We start from the raw sequence: 12,500 nt of genomic DNA on the forward strand, positions 1-12,500 counted from the left end.
AATAATTAAGTTGGTAAACAGTCATGTATATTTTGAAATACTTGCACAACATCTTTTCGAGTTATCTATTTTGAGGATTCGAGTTATCACCACACCATACATACGAAAACCAAATATTTTCGTGACATCAATAACCCAATTTAATTGTTTCTTCAGGAGCCATCTTCGGTCTGTGCTCTCTGTGGACCCTTGCCTTCATTTCCTTTGACCGGTATAACGTCATTGTCCATGGAGTATCCTCTGCTCCGTTAACCAAGGGCAGAGCCTTCCTGTACATCCTCTTCTGTTATGCCTACGCGATCGGCTGGTCCCTTCCTCCCTTCTTCGGGTGGGGAGCTTACGTTCCCGAAGGTAAGTACGACGAATTCATATCTGAAGGGCAGAGGAATGACTCTTTTCCCATTCACCGTGATAGGTAAATGATTTTTTCCTCTAACATACTCTATTGTTAATTTGGAAACTTTCAATATCAAAACATATCTTAAATTGTTTACCTGCAAGTTAACTTGTCTTTTCCTGGGAAATACCCTTAGAGTTATTGAAAATGTCGATATACAGTAGCTTAAGAGCTGTGGTTTTCATTTTTTTTTTTTTTTTATCTGCTGTTTCCTCCATTTCACTTGGTTCACATGTCCAGATTTCCCCCATTCATGTGGACAAAAAATCTTATTAGCAGGTTGTGAAATGCCACTTGCATCATTTACAGACATACTTTATTGGAAATTCCTATTTCAAAGTCATATTCTGAAATCCAAAGAGACCATTAGAAATTAATTATCTAAGGAAAATGACATCGTCTTTCTAAACATTTCATGTAGGCTCCATTTACTTGTACAAAGTCTACACAAGATTGAACAAAAGTTAAGAACCATTACTAATGAACTTGAAAAAGTATGTATGTGAGGGGCGGACTCTCCTCTTCAAATGAAGATTCCTATTATCGCCATTGTTCATTATAATGCACCTATTGAAAATTTGAACCTTCTTCGCACAGGTATCCTGGACTCGTGCTCTTTTGACTACCTGTCCCGTGACATCAACCGTCGTTCGTACGGTCTTTGCATTTTTACTTTCGACTTCGTCATTCCTCTTACCATCATTGTCTGTTCCTACGTTTTCATCGTCAAAGCTATCTTTGCTCACGAGAAGGCCATGAGGGAACAGGCCAAGAAGATGAATGTGTCCACTCTCCGATCCAACGCCGTAAGTTCCGATTTCTTATACGTAGTTCGAATGTAGAGGACTCTTATGCTATTTGGAGAGATAGTGTCTTGCTTTTTATCGTTGTCTATACGCAGGTAGTAACCACCATGGTCAAGTATGATGTACCAAAATGGTATCTCACCATCACGTTTGTAGTATTTTGCACTCTTTACTATCCACCCATAATTGAAGTAACGGTTACAATTCCACATATATTTGTGCCATGTGCATTTCCTTTCCCGCTAAGATTGATTGAGCTCACTATCCAGCAGCACAACATTTGACTAATTATGAAGACATTGTTGCTGTATGGTGACCTTATAGATTAACTTTGTTACTTGACAGGACTCCAACGCACAGTCAGCTGAGGTCCGCATCGCTAAGGTTGCAATGACTAACGTTGCCCTCTGGATTATTTGCTGGACACCCTATGCTGCAGTAGTTATTCGGGTAATGTCGTTTTTAACTGCTCCATCGTCATTGGGTTTTTAGTGAATAGTTAATACCACCTTATTGATGTAGGCATAAGCCTAATTCATTGCATTTGTTTTAATAGGGTCTGGCCTTCGACCAGTCAGGCCTCACGCCTCTGGTTTCCATGCTCCCCGCTCTGTTGGCCAAGACTGCCTCAGTCTACAACCCAATGATCTATGCCATCAACCACCCCAAGTTCCGACTGGTGAGGTTCATTTAAGAGTAACAAATTTGTAGATATATTTGATACTGAATCTATGTTGCTAAACAAAAGCCCATCTAACTCTTGCAATTCCTCTCCAGGCTCTCCAAAAGACCCTTCCTTGGTTCTGCATCCACGAGCCCGAGGAGAAGCCATCTGACAATCAGTCGAATACCACTAAAGTGGAAAATAAAGAATAAACGACTTAGACATAATGCCTAATAATAATAATACAAATGTATATGAATGGAAATAGTATGCAATAACACAAACGAAAAATTCGAAATAAACGACCTTGGATCCAAGAAAATTTTGTCTTTCAATGAAAATTCCTGTGTCACTTCACTTTACTCTTTCTCTCTGATTCGTACCTGACAACTCAATCTTCCTACTAATCCTCCTATTGGCTCACCCCCTACTCTAGCATTGAGATCCTCACCAGATTCACATTCCTCTCAGATATCTCAAAATATTCGTTCAATCTTTCCAAAAAGCCTCCCTTTCTTTTTCATTTTGCTCACTACCAGGTACATATGTACTCACATAAATCCACATCTCCCATCCCAGTTTCACCTTCACCAACATTAACCTTATAGGTGCTTGCCCCTTATAGGTACTTCACTCCATCACTTGCCAGCAAAACTACTCCTTTCCTCCTTCGTCCCCTCACCACTTCCCCTACTCTCCTCACCACCCTTTCAATCCCCACCTTTCAATTTACTTTCACGTAGTGCCAACATATCAATCTTCCTTTTCATAAACATACTACCAATTTCTTCCCTTCTATTTGAAATAAAAACGAAGAACTGAAGAAAGAGGTCAAAGAATGATTACAAGCAGTGACCGAAAAGATGGGAAAATCGATCAAAGAAAGCCATCTTAATGAAATGAAAAATCGGTGGGGACAGGAACGTCAAAATCAAAGACTCTCTTTCAAAGAAATAATACAGCAGCAGGTACAAGAAAATACAAAGAAAACAGTTATTAAGGTAATCAAAGAAAAGAAAAACTGGGTGGGAGACACGGTGGATAAAAAGAAATGCATTGTGGTTTACGGTATAAAAAAGAACACAATGTACACAAATGCCAAAGAAAAAGGAAGAGAAAGAAATTGCAAAGGAGATACTGAAAGCTGTTCAGGACGAGAGCCAGGATTTGAAGAAGGAAATCGACGACGTGCATAGGATGGATATATACTCAAAGGAAAATAACTACAGGCCAATTAAAACCAAACTAAAGACTCATATGATAGCTAAAGGGATACTGTCAAAAGCGGAAAAACTAGCAAACGGTGACAAGTACAAAAATGTGTGGATAAAAAGGATATGAACGATAAGTAGATAGAGAAAGATAGGTCACTGAAAAATTAAGCTAAGAAAAAAAACGAGAGAAGATCGGAGACCGATTTTTTTTTTTTTTTTTATTATTATTATTATTCTTTTTTTTTATTATTATTATTATTCTTTTTTTTTTTTAGTACTGGATCTGAGGCTGAGACAACGGCGAGGGACAACGGCAAGGGACAACGGCGAGGGACAACAACGAGGGACAACGGCGAGGGACAACGGCAAGGGACAACGGCGAGGGACAACGGCGAGGGACAACGGCGAGGGACACCGGCGAGGGACAACGGCGGGGGACAACGGCGAGGAGCAACGGCGCAGGACAACGGCGAGGGACAACGGCGAGGGACAACGGCGAGGAACAACGGCGAAGGACAACGGCGAGGGACAACGGCGAGGGACACCGGCGAGGGATATTCAGGAATTCAAGGTGTTTTATCAATTATTAGTAGGAATACGCCAGCAGAGGAGCAAATCCTTCGCAAAACTCTTTGGGTGCTGGTAACAACCTCCTTGATGCTACTCAAGGTGTGTGTCATGTTGTCTTTCAACATCGATGTTGAAGGATAATCAACACACGACAAAGTTATCTTCACTCAAGGTCTTTGGTCTGGTAAAAGTGAAGATACTATGACGTGTGTGTTCTAATTGTCTTTTAACATGGCTTTAGAAGGATAATCAACACACGACAAGGTTGTCTTCATTCAAGACCTTTGGTCTGGTAAGAGTGAAGATACTATGGCGTGTGTGGATCTATTGTCTTTCAACATGGATTTTGAAAGATAATCAGCACACGTCAAGGTTGTCTTCATTCAAGACCTTTGGTCTGGTAAGAGTCAAGATACTATGGCGTGTGTGGTCATATTGTCTTTCATCGTGGATTTTGAAAGATAATCAGCACACGTCAAGGTTGTCTTCATTCAAGACCTTTGGTCTGGTAAGAGTCAAGATATTATGGCGTGTTCTAAGGAGACCACCAAGGAAAATGACATCGTCTCTCTAATCATTCCATGTAATTTCCACTTACTTGTACAAAGTCTACGCAAGACTGAACAAAAGTTAAGAATCATTACTACTGAACTTGAAAAAGGATGTATGTGAGGGGTATGCTCTCCTCTTCAAATGAAGATTATTATTATTGTCATTGTTAATTATAATGCACCTATTGAAAGTTTGAACCCTCTTCGCACAGGTATCTTGGACTCGTGCTCTTTTGACTACCTGTCCTGTGACGTCAACCGTCGCTCGTATGGTCTTTGCATTTTTACTTTCGACTTCGTCATTCCTCTTACCAACATTGTCTGCTCCTATGTCTTTATCGTCAAAGCTATCTTTGCTCACGAGAAGGCCATGAGGGAACAGGCCAAGAAGATGAATGTGTCCACTCTCCGATCCAACGCAGTGAGTTCCTACTTCTTATACGTACTTCCAATGTAGAGGACTCCTATCTTATTTGGAGAGAGTCTTCCTTTTTATCGTTGTCTGTACGCAGGTAGCAACCACCATAATCAAGTATGATCTATAAAATTAGTACCTCACCATCATATTTGCACTCTTTTGCACTCTTCACCATCCACTCCTATTTGGAGTAACAGTTACAATTCCACATATACTTGTGCTATGTGCATTCCCCTTCCCACAAAGATTGATTGATCTCACTATCCAGCAGCACAACATTTGACTAATTACGAAGACATTGTTGGTGTATGGTGATCTTATAGATTAACTTTGTTACTTGACAGGACTCCAACGCACAGTCGGCTGAGGTCCGCATCGCCAAGGTTGCAATGACTAACGTTGCCCTCTGGATTATTTGCTGGACACCCTATGCTGCAGTAGTCATTCGGGTAATGTCATTTTTAACTGCTCCATCGTCTTTGGATTTTTAGTGTGTAGTTGATACAACCTCATTCATGTAGGCATAAGCCTAATTCCTTGCGTTTGTTTTAATAGGGTCTGGCCTTCGACCAATCAGGCCTGACGCCTCTGGTTTCTCTGCTCCCCTCTCTGCTGGCCAAGACTGATTCTGTCTACAACCCAATGATCTACGCCATCAACCACCCCAAGTTCCGACTGGTGAGGTTCATTTAACTGTAACTAAATTGTAGATATATTTGATTCTGAATGTCTGCTACTAAAAAGAAGCCCATCTAACTCTTTTGCAATTCCTCTCCAGGCTCTCCAAAAGACCCTTCCTTGGTTCTGCATCCGCGAGCCCGAGGACAAACTAACCGATAATCAGTCAAATGCTACTAAAGTGGAAGCAAAGGAATAAGCGAATTCAGCAAAATGCTCCATCAACGCATCAGCTTAATAGGGATAGGGGTTTCAAAATACTTATCAATGTGATCTAAGTGACTATATACTTTTAGTTTTTCTAACAATAATACAAAATTTAGCAGCGGAAATAATGTACACTGACACAAACGAACATTTCGAAATAAACGACTTTTTGGATCCAAGAAAACATTGTCTTTCAATAAATACTCCTGTATCAATTTATTGTAATCTCTTTCTCTGTTTCCTTCATATGCATAATCCGATATACTTATATGTAAGTCCCATGTGGGGTGACCATATGTCACCTTCTCCCTTTCTTGCTCAAAAGGCATTCCCAATTTACTCTAATACCTTCTCACCCCATCCATCCATCCATCTCATTCTTGGTCGACCCCTTAGGTTCACTTTATCCACCTCTGCTTTCCTCACTCCTTTCTGCTAGTATTCCTTGGTTTAATTTTTCCTCCGTGTGTCCAAACCATCCCAGTATTCTTTCATCTATCCTATCTGCCACCTTCTTGTTTCTCAATCTATCCATCGTCGTAACACCCATGATACTTTTCAAACACTTCATTTCAAACATATATAAATTTCCCCTTTCTCTTCCTTTACATTCCAAATCTCTACCCTGTACATAGTCGTGGGTGCAATTACTCCTTCATACAGACTTCTCTTTACATCCACCACAGACACTTATTCCTCATAAAAGAACTGCAAGACATTTTCATGCTTCTCTCCTTCTATAACTTACATTCTCTGGAGAGACGCAGAGTGCGGGGTGATCAAATGGAGGTGTTCAAGTGGATCAAAGGCTTTAACAACGGTGATGCAAACAAGGTCATCATATTAAAACAACAGGGCAGGGCTCGCAGTAATGAATTTAAAATGGACAAAATCATATTTAAGAAGGAAATAGGCAAGAATTTGTATACTTATAGGGTGGTCAACGAATGGAATAGACTTGGTAACCACGTAGTGAGCGCTGAAACTATCAGTTGTTTTAAGAAACGGTTAGACAATTTTATGGATGGGGATTAGAGCTGGTGATGGATATGGAGCTGCCTTGTGTAGGCCTTATGGTCTCTTGCAGTCTCCTTCATTCTTATGTTCTTATGTTACCTCCACCCCAACTCCTGCGACCCTAAACGTTTAAGATCATTCCTTTCCTCTGACCCTTCTTCTTGAAGATTTATCTCATACTTGCTACCACCCTCACCTCTTGTACATCTTATCACTTTACATTTAATTATCTCCTCTCGCATGTCTTCCCAAACTCCATCACCAGTCGTCTCAGACCCTCGTCTGACCCAGCCACAAGCGCTGTGTCATCAGAAAACAACAACTTGCTGAACTCCTGAGCTCCATTTCTCTTCAGTCTCTCTAATCATCTTCAATCCTATCCCCATTACCCTCGTTTCTACCTCCTGTAACACCCCACTGGATATGATTTTTTTTTCATAATTTCTAATGGAACAACAATCTCGTTTTTCATTTCATTCTATATTCTTGGATGCTAACCGTCAGGCCCTGGTGTTTTATCAACTTTAAACTTTTCTATACATCTATCCTTTGAATAAAGTCGTTCTTCCCTGTTGTCATGTTAGCAGTTACTGCGTGGTTTTCTAGCTATTGTACGACCTTGTTATACTATGCTTTACATGCATTTTCTGGTGATAGCCATTGTTATCGAAACGTTGAATAAATGTTCAAAGAATTCAAGAATCTGGTCTTCGTTCACAGCAAGATTCATAGTAATAAAATTGAAAATACTAGTAACAATATTGATAACTGAAAACTTTATTGTGTTTAGTTTACACACATATATGGTATATACTAGAAATGACACAACTGAGAAAGCCAACAAAGACAACAGCTTTATTGATCTTGTATTAAAGACTAACCACTTTGTAAACAAAGGCTGTTTAATCTTATATAAATTAAATTTAATACTTCCAAAAGTCAATGATAGATATATATATTACAAAGAAAAAATTGTCTTTTTATTAATTGCAATTGGAAATTACTGATCCTATCCCCAAAGCGTCGTCTGCCTCAGCCATTCTCCTAAAACCTACACTTGGCGCCACCAACTCCGCAGTGACCTCATGTACTCTGTTCATTCTTCATGCATTGTCAAGGACATTGTGTTTGATGAATGGTGATCGTGTCGCGTGCCGTAGGCTACTTTATATCAAATTTAGACTATTGTGTGCTCCAGTGAGATGCAGCAACGCCGAGCACAATAACCTCTATCATTTACGAACTCTAATAAAAACTTTATAGATAATCCTGGTGTTTCGCTGTATTGGTCTGTTAAGATCGGTAGTGTGCCCCTTTTACATGTGTTATTTTCATGGCGCCGTTTATTTATTTATTTATTTATATATTCTATTTAGTTATTATTTATTTACTATTCATTTACTTATTATTTATTCATCTATTATTTATTATTCATTATGTATTATCTATTATTTGTCTATTATTTATCTATTATTTATCTATTATCTATTATTTGTCTATTATTTATCCTTTATGTATCTATTATTTATCTATTATTTATTTATTATTAATCTATTACTAATTTATTATTTATTTATTATCTATCTATTAATTACCTATTATCTATTTATTTATTGTTTATTATTTATCTATTTGTTATTTATTTGTTATTTATCTGTTCTTTATTATTCATTTATTATTTATTTATTATTTATTTTATATATCATTTATCATTTATTTATTATTAATTTATCTATTATTCATTTATTATTCATATATCTATTTATTTATTTGTTTTTGACGTGCATTGAGAAAATTTGTGATTACACAGGGGAACACTTTTTCAGTAACTTTGAGTTGCATTGGATATTTTAACGGATTTTGAAAGAGTTTTAGGCGCTGATTTCAAATCTGAAATTAGTTTTTCTCTACAAGCTCTAGTTTGTATGCAATTTGAGGTTAATGAAATTGTACATATGTGAACTTGCGTAAACCATGTATAAGCATTTTAACGTCCATATATATAGATAGCTTCTAATATTTTGATCATTCTTCTTTTGTTTCAGTTCAAACATGGCTTCCAGAATGAGACATCATTGCAGAAACAAGCCTGATGCCTTCTGCTACATATGTGGATGCTACACACTCAATCGTCAGAGACGTAACATATCCTCGTTCGTCAAGCGTGCCTACAAGGCATATTTTGAAGTTCATCTTGGTGATCAAGACAAGCAATGGGCTCCTCATGTTGCGTGCCACAATTGTGAGGAAATGCTTCGAGACTGGACCAAAGGAAAACGCAAAGGTCTGCCTTTTGGAGTTCCAATGATTTGGCGCGAACCCACCAACCATGTAACTGACTGTTATTTCTGCATGGTAAACACAACGGGTGTTGGGAAGAAAAACCGACATAAGATTACGTATCCGAACATTCCCTCAGCTATTCGGCCTGTTCCGCACTCTGAAGAAGTACCTGTTCCAGTTTTCAAAGGCTTGCCTTCATTGGACGATAAAGACATTGGACATGATACAAGCCAGCAAGACAGTTGTGACAGTGAATTGTCAGAAAAGTGTTCACAATCGGAGGACTGTTCTTCAGACACTGAACCTTTCCCCGTCCCTAAGCCTCTTCCCCAGGCTGAACTGAATGATTTAGTGCGGGATTTAGGTCTTTCAAAGAAAGCAGCAGAGCTTTTGGCATCAAGATTACAAGGCAGAAATCTTGTTGATCACTCTGTTAAAGTATCATATTTCAAAAAGCGTGACCAGCTTTTTGTGACCTTCTTTTCAAAAGACAGACAGTTTGTTTACTGCCATGACATCCCAGGGCTTCTCAAAGAACTGGGTGTACCTTACTATAGTCCTGCTGAATGGAGACTCTTTTTAGACAGTTCAAAACGCAGTCTAAAGTGTGTTCTTTTACATAATGGCAATGTTTATGGAGCAGTACCTGTCGGTCACTCAGTGCACTTGCGGGAAGACTATGATGATATGAGAATGGTCATGGACTTATTAAAGTATCATGAGCACAATTGGATAATTTGTGTAGACTTAAAGATGGTCAACTTTCTTCTTGGACAACAGAAAGGTTTCACCAAGTTTCCATGTTTCCTCTGTATGTGGGACAGCCGAGCACGAGACAGACATTGGGTCCAGAAGGACTGGCCTATTCGTGACACCCTTGAAGCAGGCATGCCAAATATCATACAAGACCCAATTGTAAACAGAGATATGATCATCTTTCCTCCTCTTCACATCAAATTAGGTTTGATGAAACAATTTGTCAAGGCACTGGAAACCGAAGGTGAACGTTTCCAACACATCATCACAGCTTTACCAGGGTTATCATTTGAGAAGATCAAAGCAGGCGTGTTTGATGGCCCACAGATTCGAACCCTAATTCGTGATGATCAGTTTGTTGCTAAGATGACCGCTTTAGAAAGGGCAGCATGGTTATCCTTTGTGGCAGTCGTTCAGAACTTCCTTGGAAACAATAAGGCGGAGAACTACAGTGAACTTGTGAACAGAATGCTCCTCGCTTTTCGTGATCTCGGGTGCAACATGAGCATCAAGCTTCATTTTTTGAACAGCCACCTTGATCAGTTCCCTGACAACCTGGGGGCTGTGAGTGACGAACACGGAGAACAATTCCACCAAGACCTAAAGATCATGGAAGAACGCTACCAAGGGCGCTGGGACAAAAGTATGATGGCTGACTACTGCTGGAGCATTAAACGAAATTGCCCAGATGAAATGTACAAACGCAAAAGTTACAAACGCAAATTCCTGCCTGAAAAAAATACACAAAGAAATTGATAAGCTTCCATCAGCTGTGGTGATGTTCTGAAGGATGCTAATCTAAGTTTGGGATAGATGTTCTGTTAATGTTCTGTTTCTTTTGCCTTAATAAATGTACAGAAATGGCTTTCATACTGTATTAAGATTCAAGTGAACAAAAGAATTGTGGCTGATATTGCAATTTCCTATAATAACGAAAATTTAAAAAATAAATAAAAATGTCAAATTGCATAAAATCTGTAGCTTGCAGACAAAACCTGACTTCAGATTTGAAATCAGCACACTCAAGTTGACTATAGAAAAGTATTTTTTTAAATGCAACAAAATGAGTGTTCCCCAGTGTTATGAGTACACCCTGTACATATCTGCTCATGAGTACAGTTCCTGGCCCTTGGCTGAAACCTTAACACTTAGAATAATGAAAGACACCAGAGGAATGATATATCTAACTTGTTATACACAAGGAATATAAGCTGTCACTTTCTTCATATATGTCTTATCTAATGTTAAGAGTTCAATTTATAAAACGATATTGTTCCTCATCCTCTTTAGCCTTTATGATATGTCTCACAAGTGATCATCTTTTTTCCTTGAATTCTTTATAATTAAGAAAATATTGACACACTCATTATCATCGTTGCATTCATTACGTACATATTTTCATCGAAGGCATAAGTTTCTGGTTTTCTTGGGCTGATACTCTTATCTTGTCTTTACATTCTTCATTTCAGTTCTGATACCTATTATCCAAGGTCATCTAGCAGTAACCTAAAGTTAGCCATGGCTATTAAACTGTACCGCATAGTCACGGATGGGTCTAACTATTGCTAGAGCTTAATAACTAAATCTGCAATTTTGCTTGTATCCGCCCTAACAATAAATTCTAATGTTCTGTTAATCCAGTCCCCGGTATCAATGCACTTTTTCCTAGATTTAAGGTCACGATTCATTAACACTCCCAATTTCTTGTTCACATTCTGTTTTCTTTACAATAGCGTTTTCCTTATGTTTGTATGTATAACAGGTATAATTAAAGAGACTGCAAGCGGCCCGAAGACCCGCACTCGGTTTCTCTACACCCACCCCAACCCCAGGGAAATTCCTAGGTCAGGAGATGCCTGACCTGACCTGAGATGCCACATCGTTTAACAAGTCTCCTCTCTTCTTTGCATGTAAAACAATTCACCTACCATTTAATGAAAAAATCAATATACATTTAGAATATTCCATGTCAACATATTCGGGACACCTTCCGGTATATGCTGAATGTTTTGATTCAGTACTTGACAACACGGCAGACAACGCCTTGTGGGTCACGAGATAATGGAAATAGATTAGCTATTTTATTATATCTAATCCAGACGTGCTTTTCTTCCCTTTTCATTCAAACATAAAACCTTTCTATTTCGATCTCATTTTCAACCTATCCATCATCCATCTGCCCTAATTTTTACCGAAGGGTATAAATCTTTGTTGGAAACAAAATCCTAGTAGTTAGGGTACTGCACAATTCATCCAGACCACTCACTTCGTTAATGACCTCCGAGTTACCCTCATTAATGACTTCACTTGAGAGTTTCCTTACTTACCACGTGTAATGATCTAGGGCAGGATTATTACCATCTGGGCCAGTTCCAAGCTTAATCAGATATCTCCTCAAATGGTCCAAATTGGCACTGTCTTGCCCAAATCCAAATCTGTCTAGTATCGCTTACTGCAGGCAAGAATAACAACTATCCACCCAAGGTGTGGCAGTCACCTGGAATAAAAGGTGAGGATTTCGTTGCCTTTGCTTTGTCACACCACCCAGCTCCATAGTCCCTGGTAGCTCCAGCGTCGGCTGCTCTGCGACTATTCATTCAAAACATCCACTTGTAACCTCTTTGTCAGGAGGCCATTCATCTATCAACCACCTGAGGAGCCCTTGATGAGAGACGGTCACCCCACACGAGACCCATATATAAACATCACGGAATATACATACGCAGGGTGCCCGGGAAACACAGCCAACAATAACACATACAGATAGAGAGGAGTCAATTAATTGATAAAGGAGTTTTCATTGAAAGACAAAATTTCCTTGGATCCAAGTAGTCGTTTATTTCGAGACCTTCGTTTGTGTCAGTACACATTATTTCTTTTGATACATTTTGTATTATTGTTAGGGAAACTAAAACTACATAGTTGACTTTCGTCGCTAA

At 38.9% G+C, this 12,500-nt stretch overlaps 2 protein-coding genes across 2 annotated transcripts in view; both read left to right on the plus strand.

Moving 5' to 3' along the window:
- Window positions 1-2,079, plus strand: part of LOC143018807 (compound eye opsin BCRH1-like) — a 2,928-nt gene extending 849 nt beyond the window's left edge. The window contains exons 3-7 of the mRNA XM_076174385.1: window positions 157-351; window positions 995-1,203; window positions 1,549-1,653; window positions 1,760-1,882; window positions 1,981-2,079. Of these exons, the coding sequence (XP_076030500.1) occupies window positions 157-351; window positions 995-1,203; window positions 1,549-1,653; window positions 1,760-1,882; window positions 1,981-2,079 (731 nt within the window). The remainder of the gene's footprint in view (window positions 1-156; window positions 352-994; window positions 1,204-1,548; window positions 1,654-1,759; window positions 1,883-1,980) is intronic.
- Window positions 2,080-4,176: 2,097 nt separating this feature from the next.
- On the plus strand, window positions 4,177-5,497 carry LOC143018691 (compound eye opsin BCRH2-like). The gene is made up of 5 exons (XM_076174277.1): window positions 4,177-4,315; window positions 4,415-4,623; window positions 4,965-5,069; window positions 5,176-5,298; window positions 5,399-5,497. Exons 1-5 carry the CDS (start codon window positions 4,177-4,179, stop codon window positions 5,495-5,497), a joined length of 675 nt encoding a protein of 224 aa, XP_076030392.1.
- The last annotated feature ends 7,003 nt before the right edge of the window (window positions 5,498-12,500 follow it).

The sequence above is a fragment of the Oratosquilla oratoria genome, chromosome 35, assembly GCF_046742065.1.
Source record: "Oratosquilla oratoria isolate Oo_2021 chromosome 35, ASM4674206v1, whole genome shotgun sequence".
Lineage (NCBI taxonomy): Eukaryota > Metazoa > Arthropoda > Malacostraca > Stomatopoda > Squillidae > Oratosquilla > Oratosquilla oratoria.